This window comes from Carassius carassius, chromosome 49 (genome assembly GCF_963082965.1).
Source record: "Carassius carassius chromosome 49, fCarCar2.1, whole genome shotgun sequence".
NCBI classification, from domain to species: Eukaryota; Metazoa; Chordata; class Actinopteri; order Cypriniformes; family Cyprinidae; genus Carassius; species Carassius carassius.
The window spans coordinates 15,837,016-15,848,229 of NC_081803.1; the positions used below are offsets into that span (position 1 = coordinate 15,837,016).

General features: G+C 34.8%; 3 protein-coding genes across 3 annotated transcripts in view; 1 reads left to right on the forward strand and 2 right to left on the reverse strand.

The window, feature by feature from the left end:
• The window catches only part of LOC132132892 (high mobility group-T protein-like), a 28,154-nt gene extending 20,524 nt beyond the window's left edge, over positions 1-7,630 (reverse strand). The window contains exon 1 of the mRNA XM_059545456.1: positions 7,619-7,630. The gene's annotated coding sequence lies outside the window, so the exon portion shown is untranslated. The remainder of the gene's footprint in view (positions 1-7,618) is intronic.
• On the forward strand, positions 1,984-5,118 carry LOC132132894 (arachidonate 5-lipoxygenase-activating protein-like). Its single transcript, XM_059545457.1, has 5 exons — positions 1,984-2,139; positions 2,326-2,413; positions 3,109-3,179; positions 3,617-3,698; positions 4,041-5,118. The coding sequence occupies exons 1-5, from the start codon at positions 2,001-2,003 to the stop codon at positions 4,201-4,203; spliced, it is 543 nt and encodes a 180-aa protein (XP_059401440.1). The 5' UTR covers positions 1,984-2,000; the 3' UTR covers positions 4,204-5,118.
• LOC132132891 (mesenteric estrogen-dependent adipogenesis protein-like) lies at positions 5,115-9,151 on the reverse strand. The gene is made up of 5 exons (XM_059545452.1): positions 8,821-9,151; positions 8,607-8,737; positions 5,631-5,746; positions 5,351-5,521; positions 5,115-5,276 (listed from the first exon to the last, which is right to left on the reverse strand). Exons 1-5 carry the CDS (start codon positions 9,024-9,026, stop codon positions 5,184-5,186), a joined length of 717 nt encoding a protein of 238 aa, XP_059401435.1. The 5' UTR covers positions 9,027-9,151; the 3' UTR covers positions 5,115-5,183.
• Positions 9,152-11,214: the final 2,063 nt, after the last annotated feature.

Consider the following 11,214-nt stretch of genomic DNA (forward strand, 5'->3'; position numbering starts at 1 on the left):
TTAAAGGGTGCAGAGTTTGAAGATCAAAGTATGCACAATGCATTTGTTAAGGTTTGTACAACATTGTACAGTTTTTTTGTTGTCATTTTTTATGGTTAACACACAGTTCATATTAAATGGTCCCAAAAATTTAATATGTTGTAGTTACTGACATTTAATTTTGCTTGAGTGTAAACCGCTTCACTTTCAAATGGAATATATATGTGGTTTCTACACTTTTTGTTGGATACAAATGTTTAAAAATAATTTCTAACCAATAAAATAAAGCACTTAAAGTTTTGGATTAGTAAGATTCTGAATAGAATTATGAAAGTGTCCAATGGTTACCAAAGCTGAATTTGTTAAAATACAGTAAAAATACTTTGAGTTTTTAAAATAGTTAATGTCTTTACTGTCAATTTTGATCTAATTAATGCATCTTCACTGAAAAAAATACAGATTCAAACTTTTGATCAGTAGTATAACTGGGATAATGTATTTATCAGCAATTACATAAGCATTTCCTTTCATTTTTTCCTGTACATTGTAAACAACTTATAATTTTGCACCTTAAATGTCATGTTTACATTACCATTAAAAGGGAGTAATAAGTGTTCATGTTTTTTTGTTTGGTGCAGTAGTTGTTTTTGCTTCTATTTGAGTACTTGATACAGAATATGAATACATTTAGACCCAGAACGTATACATTGCCTTATTAATTAAAAAAATAAAATTAACATTATGATAAGTATTACAATATTCAAGTAACCATGTCAGTCCATTTTTAAACTGGGCATGGAAAATGTGAATGCAAAGAGCTTCACTTTGTTCAGTTTTGGTCTACTTAAAAAGGTCGGAGTTTGGTTATTTTAAGAGTGTGAAAAGCAGGTGCCAAACAAAGAAAAAAAAATTTAAACACTTGAGGCTTAAATAAAAATGTATACATGCATTATCTTTATAACAAAGAATCAAAAATTTGTGGCATTTAAAATAAATAATAGCACGAGCACATTGTTCATTTAAAAAATCTTTAACTTTGTTGGATATCAAATTAAATGGATATATTGTTAAAAATAAGAAATATCTTGGCTACTATCTGGTTGTCAAACTGCAGAACACGTTTATTATTCAGATAAGGAACAACACTGATGGTTATGTTGTTGGGACATCTGTGTATGCTTGAGGAAACTTACCTCATAGATCCACACACGCAAAAAACAAAAGGAAAAAAAAAGCAGTTAGTTAAGAAATTATTTTAAATAGTATCTCAAAGTTAACAACAATGTTGTGTTTTTTTTTTATCTAACGCAATAAACTCTGACATTTTCAAGTGTGATAAATACTTTGTGGGGCCACTGTAAGCAAGACTTACTGTCTGCTAATTTATTTAGCATATGATATATTAACAGTCAAAATATCGTTCAAATAAGTTCAGTTGTCTTGCTTTGTCAGCTTTTCTATTCGAGTAACAACAGTCACTCTTATATTTTGTGTTTAAATATAAAAGTAACAATACCATTTGGTCTGTCGGCTGGTTTATAGTAGGCTAGATGTCTTCAGTCCTGGATATGGAGGCCTCCTGAAAATGCACAATTTAGTTCCCTTGTTTGACAAGCATTTCAGGAAATTTAGACAATGCTAATGAGCTAATGAGCTGATTCAGGTGAGTCGGATTAAAGATATGCAGTGTTTGATGACATCCACTTTCCACAAGCAGGATATTATAGAGTGGAAGACGAGCTGAAACCAGCTAAGACCAGCACAACGGTTTCAGCCAGCAGAGGGCAGTCTTTCACTGCGAGACCGTCAACAGACCGTCGGTTTCAACTTCACATTCAGATGGTTAAACTTTATTTTATCCTAAAATACCAACTGATAGGATGAGATGTGAAACGGAGAATCCAGCTACACCAGGAATAGGGTTTCCACACACATATTTTCTTTTAAAAAGTACAAAATGTGCCATTTCATCATGAAGCAGAAGTGACCCTCCCATAAGGAAACGCATCAGTTCAGCGGTGATGTTATCTGTGAGGCTAAAAATGACCATCCAGCAGTCTGAGCCGGACCCGCAGTTCTTACTAGAGAACATGTTTGTTGCTGTGATGGACAACATTTTCTTACTGGTGCTGGTCACCCTTCTCAGCGTCGTTCAGAATGGTATGACATTTTAGATTTTATTATCATTATTAGTTTGGATAGTTAAATGATGTTTATGCAGAAGGTGTATGCAAATTATTTTTGAAACACTGTGCTGTGTTAATATACTATAGACTAAATATACATTAAAATGCATTCAAACATCCCATATATGTCCAATCTTTAATACACTGACTTCTCCTCTAGTGTTCTTCGCCTTAAAGGTTGAGAAAGAGTGCACGGGTCAACATTCTAAACCTCATTCTGCAGCTTTTGAGCGTTTGTCTTGTGCAAAGTGAGTAACATTGGTTCAAGTTTCTCAACTAGAGTAGAATTTAACTGGAAAAAAGAGCTATATATATATGTGGATAGATAATTCATTTATGAAATAGTGTTGGAGTAGCTTCATTTGCATAACAGTTCGATGTTTTCCTAGAAACGAATTTCCTGATTTATTTACATAATTTTGTGTTAATCATAATCTTTATTTACATAATGTTGCAAAAGGATTGCACTGGTCTGTGCATACTGAAAGCCTATATATGTAAATTTAAATTTTTCACTTATTCAAAGTTTCTTGAAGTTTACATTAAAGCAAATGGGCTTATTTTAAGTAAATTATGAATGTGAAATATATATATATATATATATACACACACACATACAAAATAATCCAAACTAACAGCATTATTATCAGTTGGATATCTAGACTGTTGGGTTCTGCTTTGGTAGTTTAGCATAATTTAGATGCAATCATAAGTGTCAGCATCCACCACCAGAGAGGAAGTAACTGCTCTTTCACAATATTTTTAAAAGCTACATGGAAATTCTAGAAGAAGAACTGACAGCACGTCTTTACATCAGTTTGGTCAAATGAAACAAGAGTTAGTTAGCTGATAAGAGTTAGTTTCTGAAACTGTATAAAAAGTTATTAATAAAATGATCTGCTTCATAATGATTTATGTATTCACTGTTTTCTCACTATCTTAGTCGAAACTGCATGGACACGTACCCCACATTTCTGGCAGTACTGTGGTGCGCTGGTATCTGCCTCAGCCAAGGTACAATTGAATTAAACACATTCGTCATTTAAAAAAATAATAATAATAATAATTTAAGTGATTGAATATTTTTTTTTTTTATATATATATAAGCAGAAGTGCCTTTGTTTTTTTGGTGTGTTATTTTTAACTTTCACTTTAATATAATGGTAAGATCAGATAAAAGAAGATTCCGCTTTGTAATGTAGAAGAAATGGTTTGCATTTCCAGACTAAGTTATTTTATGAACCATATACAAATATTTGCCCACATAACTTGGCTCTATTTTTGAATACTACTGAAATAGTCATTGAGTTGCTAAGGAACCGTCGCATATATTGTGTGAGAGTCAGCCCTGATAAAATACACCTACGTGAGAAAATACAATAACTTTCTTGGAAATTATCCTATATAATTTAAATAAGAACACTTTAGTCATTAAACAATTTTTGTAACAGCTCCAGCTGCCTTTGCCGGCATTATCTACCTTGTGGTCCGGCAGAAGTACTTTGTTGGCTACTTGGGGCAGACTTGCCAGAGGTAAGAATTTGAAACTTACAAATCCATAACTGTGAACAGATAAGCCCATTTGAACACCAAAAATATGTTTTCTTGTAATAAAGATACATTCGAGTAAACTGACCTTAAAACTACATGAAACACAAATGTGGTTGTTATGCATTCCAACAGCATTAAATATTGCCTAAAGTTAAACTCAATACAAAAGTCATTCATTGAACCTTTGCAAATTTATGATGTGGGTAAAACTTAAGTGATTACATCACTTAAAGGTTTGAACCCTGGATTTTGCTTTAAACAGAGACATTAACCACATGTTGTAACCTAGACCGTAAACCAATATTCTGCTTGTATTCCTGACAGCACTCCCGGCTTCCTGTTCGGGAAACGCATTCTCTTCTTCCTGTCACTCATGTGTGCTGTGGGAATCATAAATCACCTGATGCTCAGCTACGGTGGCAATGACTACAAAGAGTACATCCAGACCATCACCAAAGCAGCATCAGCCCTTCTGCTGTTGCCCTGAACAGTTCCATACAGATTTAAAAGCAGCTGAAACACTAGTGCAAGCACTAACCAAAGAAAATCTTTTGGTTAATGGTTTGTCACTTAATTAGAGGAAGTGGCAAGAAAAGTGAGTGAAGCGTTCACAGTAACGGTCACAAAGGCATTTCATTGAAAAATTATATGTACACATTACAAACCTTTAAAAAATAACTAAAGAAATAAAAAAGGTTATTACTATTAATATCCCAGTATAAGGTATTTGAAGAAGTGTTTTAAGGGGGTCATATCATGCATCAGTTTTTTTTCATCAAGGTCAAATAGTAATTTGTCCTAAAAAAACGTTTAGTTTTCATAACTCATTTCCCATCTCTCTGAACGTTAGATTTGAACAGTCAGTTTTTTTGTTACTGTGCCTTTAAAAGTGACAAGTAATGCTCACACACCGGATTGCAGGTTTCCTGTTGTGTGAAATATAGTTCAGCAAAATCCTAAGCCTGTTTGCAAAGTCTGCATTACATGACAGGATTACAAACTAATCAGTGCTGAAATGATTAGGTATAGTATACTGCACATTTCTATTGATTTTCTGGAGGTATATGCAGAGTCTTGGTGCTACACACCACAGTACATGTATAAAATTAGAGTATAATGTAATGTTTTACTCTGTGTGATAGCAGAAGTTGCGAAATCATTTATTTGTTTGGCTTGACTTTAGCTATCCAGAAAGATAAAGGAAAAAAATGTTTCCTCATGATATGACCCATTTAAAGCAATGAATGGAACACATTCGGGCACTTTTGCTTAAAGTGACCCATTTAAAAAAGTATTGTAACTATCTTGAGTTTGCTAGTTTACAATGTGAGGATGTAAATCTTTCTGCTTCAATAGAATTATAATTAAAGTTTAAATTCCAATAACCAATCATTTTTGACATAATAAAGACTTATTGAAAATAAAACAGTCCTTTAAGGTGTTTTAACGGGCTCCTCATCTGGTGCTTCAATTTCCACATGCTGAATCCTGTTTTTTAGTAGATATTTGCGGTTTCACACAAAATTTTGGATGTTGATCTCCTCTTCCATGGTAAGAGACCTGCAAGATCAGATATCCAGTCATATTCTCAATACTAGAACTCATCAGAGACCTGCTTACTTATTAAAACACACCGTGAACTGTCGTTTGCTAAAGCCGAACCAGTAGGGAAAGTCAAAAAGGGCGTCGGAACAGTACTCGATGATGAAATGTGTGTCTTTCCATATGGGTTTCACCTTTTCTCCATCATCAAGGATTTGAAAGCTCTCACCGACCCATCCCTGTAGTGCAGCACTAACATCAACCTTAACACACACAAAAAATAACTTTTTATTCATTTTTTACATTTCCAGAAAAAAGGACACTAAACTTGTACATCATAAATCATTGAGTCTCCATTACAGAGAAACTCACATCAACTGAATAGCTCTCTCCAGCAACAGATGAAATAGTCATGTCTAAGCCTCTCTCTATCTCCCATCTGATCATTGGATGACTGCCGTTGATCGCCACCACATAATATCCAAGAGCTGTAGTCAATAATAAGAAGGTTGAGGCGTTTGACTTTATAAATACAGTATGCAATGGAATCAAAGTTTAATGATACCTTCCTTATTGACACTGCCATATAAAATGTTCTGTTTTGAATAATGCTTACAAAATGTATTGCTTACAATAACTGGCTTATCTTATTATTTGATACTGTTTTCTGAGGTACACTTAACCTGAAACTTGGTATTATGAACACTTCCTGTGTCTGTTTGCCTATTTAAGAGGAATCTCTTTATGTATTCCCCAATTGGATAAAAGCATCTGCAAAGATGACTAAATGTAAACATTATGTGCGAATCAGTGAGTGGGGTTACAGAATTTGGAGGCGGTGTTTAACCTCTCTAGTAGGACTGGGCGATAAATCGATTTTATCGATTAACTTGAATGTGAAATCCAGATCAAATCCCAGAAGTTAAAACTTGTTTTCAACATTTACTTTGTTATCTGAATATTGATTTTAAGTAGGTGGGAAAAAATCGATTTAAATCGTAAATCTGACTATTTGTGAAAAAATAAGGGATTTTTTTTTAGGCCATATCGCCTAGTCCTACTGTCTAGTACATCATAGGAAGGTACATTCCAGGATGTGGCATTCGCTTGGCTTGGTGTCAATATAAACTTTTATTTCAGTAACAAGGATGTTTTCAGTTCTGGAACCTACAGGTTATTGTTTTAGTATGATGACCTCTTAGATATCAAAAGCTCAAGTAAAAGTTGATTTCTCAATTCTTGAGCCCTTTAAAGAAGTCTCTTTTTATCAAGGCTGCATTTATTTGATCAGAAATACAGGACAAACAGTAATATTGTGAAATATTATTGGAATTTAAAATAATAGTTTTCTATCTCAGTATACTTTAAAATAAAGTTTATTTCTGTGATGGCAGAGCTGAATTTTCAGCATCATTACTCCAGTCTTCAGTGTCACATGATCTTTCAGAAATCATTCCAATATGCTGATTTATTATCAGTGCTGGAAACAGTTATTATAGTTATAGCTATATAAACAGTAACACAGTACTGTTTTTTCTGTATTTCTGATCAAATAAATGCAGCCTTAATGAGCAAAAAGACATTACAAATCTTACTGATCCCAAACTTTTGAACGACAGTATATATATATATATATATATATATATATATGAAATTTTCAGATTTTTTTTCCTGGGTGTTTTCAGATCTATATACTCTGTTTAATATAATATAATATATTTCAAAATCAAAATATTCCTATTTAAAATTTAAAAAATGACTAAACGACCACAGACGTGTGTGTGTGTGTGTGTATATATATATATATATATATATATATATATCAAAAAATTTTAATATCATGGAAAAGTTTTTTTTGTTATTAAATTCAGAAAAGCAAACTTTCTTATATTCTAGATTAATTGGACACAAACTGAAATATTTCATGAGTTTTTTGTTTTAATTCTGATGGTTATGACATACACCTTAAGAAAATTATAAATTCAGTATCTCAACTTTTTTTTTTTTCTACAGCTCCTCTGTATTGTTTGTCAGATGTTACTTATCTTCCTCTTCACAATACCCCATAGATTCTCTGTGAGGTTCAGGTCAGGCATGTTGGCTGGCCAAACAAGCACAGTAATATCATGGTCAGCAAAACACTTGGAAGTGGTTTTGCCAGTGTGGGTAGGTAATGTCCTGCTGCAAAATGAAATTAGCATGTCCATAAAGCTTGTCAGCAGATGGAAGCAAAAAGTGCTCCAAAATTTCCTGGTAGATATTTACATTGACTTTGGACTTGTCCATTGTGCATAACACAATGGACCGAAACCAGCAGGCGTCACAGCACCCCAAATCATCACTGATTTCGGAAACTTCACACTAGACTTTGGATTCTGTGCCTCTGCAGTCTTCCTCCAGACTCCAGACCATGATTTCCAAATGAAATGCTAAATTGACTTTTCTCTGAAAAGAGGACTTTGGACCACTGAGCAACAGTCCAGATATTTTTCTCCTTACCCCAGATGAAATGCTTCTGACTTTGTTTCTAGTTCAGGAGTGGCTTGGTTCTAGGAATGTGACAGCTGTAGCCCTTTTCCTGAAGACGTCTGGGTGTGGTGACGCTTGATGCTCTTGACTCCGGCTTCAGTCCACTGTTTGTGAAGCTCTCCCAAGTTTTTGAATCAGCTTTTCCTGACAATCTTCCCAAGGCTGTGGACATCCCTGTTGCTTGTGTACTTTTTCCTACCACACTTTTTCCATCCAGTCAACTTTCTATGAATATATTTAGATACAGAACTCTGTGAACAGCCAGCCTTTTCAGCAGTGACCTTCTGTGACTTATCCTCCTTGTGGAGGGTGTTAATGATTGTCTTCTGGACAACTGTCATGTCAGTAGTCTTTCCCTTAATTGTGGTTGCATAGAAACGAGCCCAAGAGGTACCCAGTATTTATAGTCAAAATTAATCAAACTAATCAAGCTCAAATATAATATTCAATTTTTTTGGGATACTGAATTTTTTATTTTTCTAAGCTGTAAGTCGTAACCATCAGAATTAAAAAAAAAAAAAAAAACTCTTGAAATATTTCAGTTTGTGTGCAATGAATCTAGTTTCCTTTTTTTATTAAATTACAAAAAATAAAGACCTTTTCCATGATATTCAAAAAAGTTTAGATGCACCTGTGTGTGTGTGTGTGTGTGTATATATATATATATATATATATATATATATATATATATATATATATATATAATTATTAGACACAGCACATCAATCTCCTCTGTTATACGTAAAAACACATCTAGGTTAATTTACAGAAGAACGTCAAAGACTTTCACGGAGAAATATTATATTAAAAAAATCCTACCTGTAACATATTTTTTTCTCTTTTCTTTGACATTTGTTTTCTCACATGCGGACACCAGGATGTATGTTGTTTTTGAGGTTAGCTGGCGTCTCAAATCTGTGTACTCTCCCAAAGTGCGTACAATGACTTTCCTGAAATGGCCAAGAAGAGTTACAAACGCAGGCTATATCTAAACCTGCATATTGCCAAATTGACGTTATTTAAATCCATTTACCTTCCTGGAGAATTACAGAAAATCACCTTCCCCTCGCTAGACTGGATTTCATCGATGAACACGCAGCTGTTCTCCGGATCCCACTTCACGACTCTGCAGTCCGCGCGACTCTCCACAAAGAATCCGCGAGGAGGGCTGTTCACAAACGACTCTAGCTCGACAATGTCCATAACAAAGCCGGAATTCATGCTTTCGCGCTTTTTCATTCTTCTGTAACTTCTAGAGGAAAAATCCGAGTGTTCGTCCAGCGCATGAGTCGTCCTTTTTAAAGCGGTGGGAGTGGAGTATAAACAGTGCCCAGTAGCCCCTCACTGCAAAACACAAGATCCAGGGGGCGTGGTTGGATCCACAACTAGGGGGTGGAGTTTGGTAGGCTTAGGGGTGGAGCTCTGGGAGATGAGTAGGTTTAGTGGTGGAAATTGGTGGGTTTAGGAATAAAGGGGGTGGAGACAGGTAGGTTTAGATATATGTAAGGTGGGAGGAGATGGATCTGGATCCAACCACACCCCCTGGATCTTTTAATGAATCTGGGAATCAGATCCGACGTACGGAGTCATCCTGTAGTTCAGTTCAGAGCAGATTATTGTGACGGGAAGTTTGAGTTGTAGGACCTGTAACACTGATTTAGCCGGGGGACCTGGTATTACTCATTTTAAACACACTCACAGAGCAAAGAGGGTTTTACATCACGCTAAATGTAATAATTTAGAACATCTTTCCTATAAGTAACATTAAAAGTAGGTCAGTAAGCTTCACGTTTACCTGAGGGAACTCTTTCTTTAGGATTATTCAAGTCACTACTCTGCCGGAAAAAACATCTAAAACTAGTCTAAGATGGTTTGCAGACTACCAGGCTGATCTATGGATGGTTTTGGGTTATTTTTAGCCTGGAATGCCCAGTTTGGCCAAACTATGACTGGACCCTCAACAAAATAGCTGATTTCCATGAATAACCTGAATACATATAGATCCAAAACTGGATGAAGTGGTTAAACATACTACAAGAGTGAAATTAATAGAAAGTCAAGCAGTTTGTGACCTGGTTAATTACAACTCTGCTTGAACAGATTGACCAAATTTTGGACTGTGGTATGACCTGGACGTTCCAGTAAAGTACAAACAAAAGTTATTACAGTGATGTTGTTGCAATGTTTCATGCTTTTCTGTTTTTATATTCCTTACCCTAAAGGGGTCATATTATGTGATTTCAAGTTTGGAGTGTTACAAGCTCTTGGTGCAGAAAGAACATCTGTAAAGTTGCAAAGACTAAAGTCTCAAACCCAAAGAGATATTGTTTATAAAATTTAAGACTTGTCCACGCCCTCCTAAAATGCCTCGTTCAACCCCCCCCCCCCAAAAAAAAATCTCTATCGGAAGAAGGTTTGCATAACGCCGTCCAAATGTTTACACAAAGAAAGACGGCTTAACTTTGATTCTCACTGTTGCCGCCAGAGCCATGTTGTGGAGACACTGTTTTGTTGTGTAAGCGAAAATACTTTCTTTAGCATTCCACACTCTTAGAAGAATAGGTTCAAAAATGAACCTTTTGACGGTCCTGGAGATTGCAACTGTGGGGGAACCTTAAAGGTTCATTTTTGAACCTTTTTGAAAAGGTTCTAATTGGAACCTTCACTTAAAGGTGCATTAATGACCTTCATCAGTTCCTTTATGAACCCTTTTCTAGATAGCAATAACATTATTGTTGTTGTTATTATTATTATTCATTACTAATCCAATTTCACTATAAACACAGAACACCATGATTGTCCATAAACTGTTTAATTCATAAATATGTACAGTATTACAAACAAACCAACAAACACAAATAAATAAACATTCATCAGAGAGGATCCAGGGCACCTTGTCTCCAAAAATTTGATTGATGAGGGTCATAAAAGCCATCTGTTCTGGACACCTGTTTGTACACCCCCCTCCCCTCCCTGTACACCCTCCAGTGACCTCAATATGAACTATGAACCAAGGAGGAATTTCGGAGGGGGGGAGAAGTTGTGGGAAGCTATGTGCTTTTTTTTTTTTTAAACTTTGAAAAGGGGGCGAAATCATGAAAATGGTGTAAGGGAAGATTTTATTAAGGTTTTAAATAAACAGTGTATTTCAAGAAACAGATTATAAACACATAGCAGCAATGGAAACAATGTAATGATCGTTTTCGTAGTTGGAAAAGTGTAAAAACGTTGTTAAAGTTGTTACAAATGAAATAAAACTAGGTTACTGGTTATTTATCTGATACAACCAAACGAGTCAAAACTATCAGATATGTTTTCGTTAAGCAATACGTGAAAAAGATGTGAGAGCTTGTAGCATTACAATTTAAAAATGGTGTTTTGTTACCAGTTAGAAAATAAAGAAAACTAGGTAATAGAGTTTTAGCAT

Bases quoted from the DNA above. Each gene is read 5' to 3' on its own strand.
- LOC132132891 (XM_059545452.1), bottom strand. From the start codon at position 9,026: ATGAAAAAGCGCGAAAGCATGAATTCCGGCTTTGTTATGGACATTGTC. The intron at 8,738-8,820 runs GTAAATGGATTT...TGGCCATTTCAG, and splicing joins TTCTGTAATTCTCCAGGAAG to GAAAGTCATTGTACGCACTT. The intron at 5,747-8,606 runs GTAGGATTTTTT...TATTGACTACAG, and splicing joins GAGAAAAAAATATGTTACAG to CTCTTGGATATTATGTGGTG.
- LOC132132894 (XM_059545457.1), top strand. From the start codon at position 2,001: ATGTTATCTGTGAGGCTAAAAATGACCATCCAGCAGTCTGAGCCGGAC. The intron at 2,414-3,108 runs GTGAGTAACATT...TCACTATCTTAG, and splicing joins GAGCGTTTGTCTTGTGCAAA to TCGAAACTGCATGGACACGT. The intron at 3,699-4,040 runs GTAAGAATTTGA...TATTCCTGACAG, and splicing joins TTGGGGCAGACTTGCCAGAG to CACTCCCGGCTTCCTGTTCG.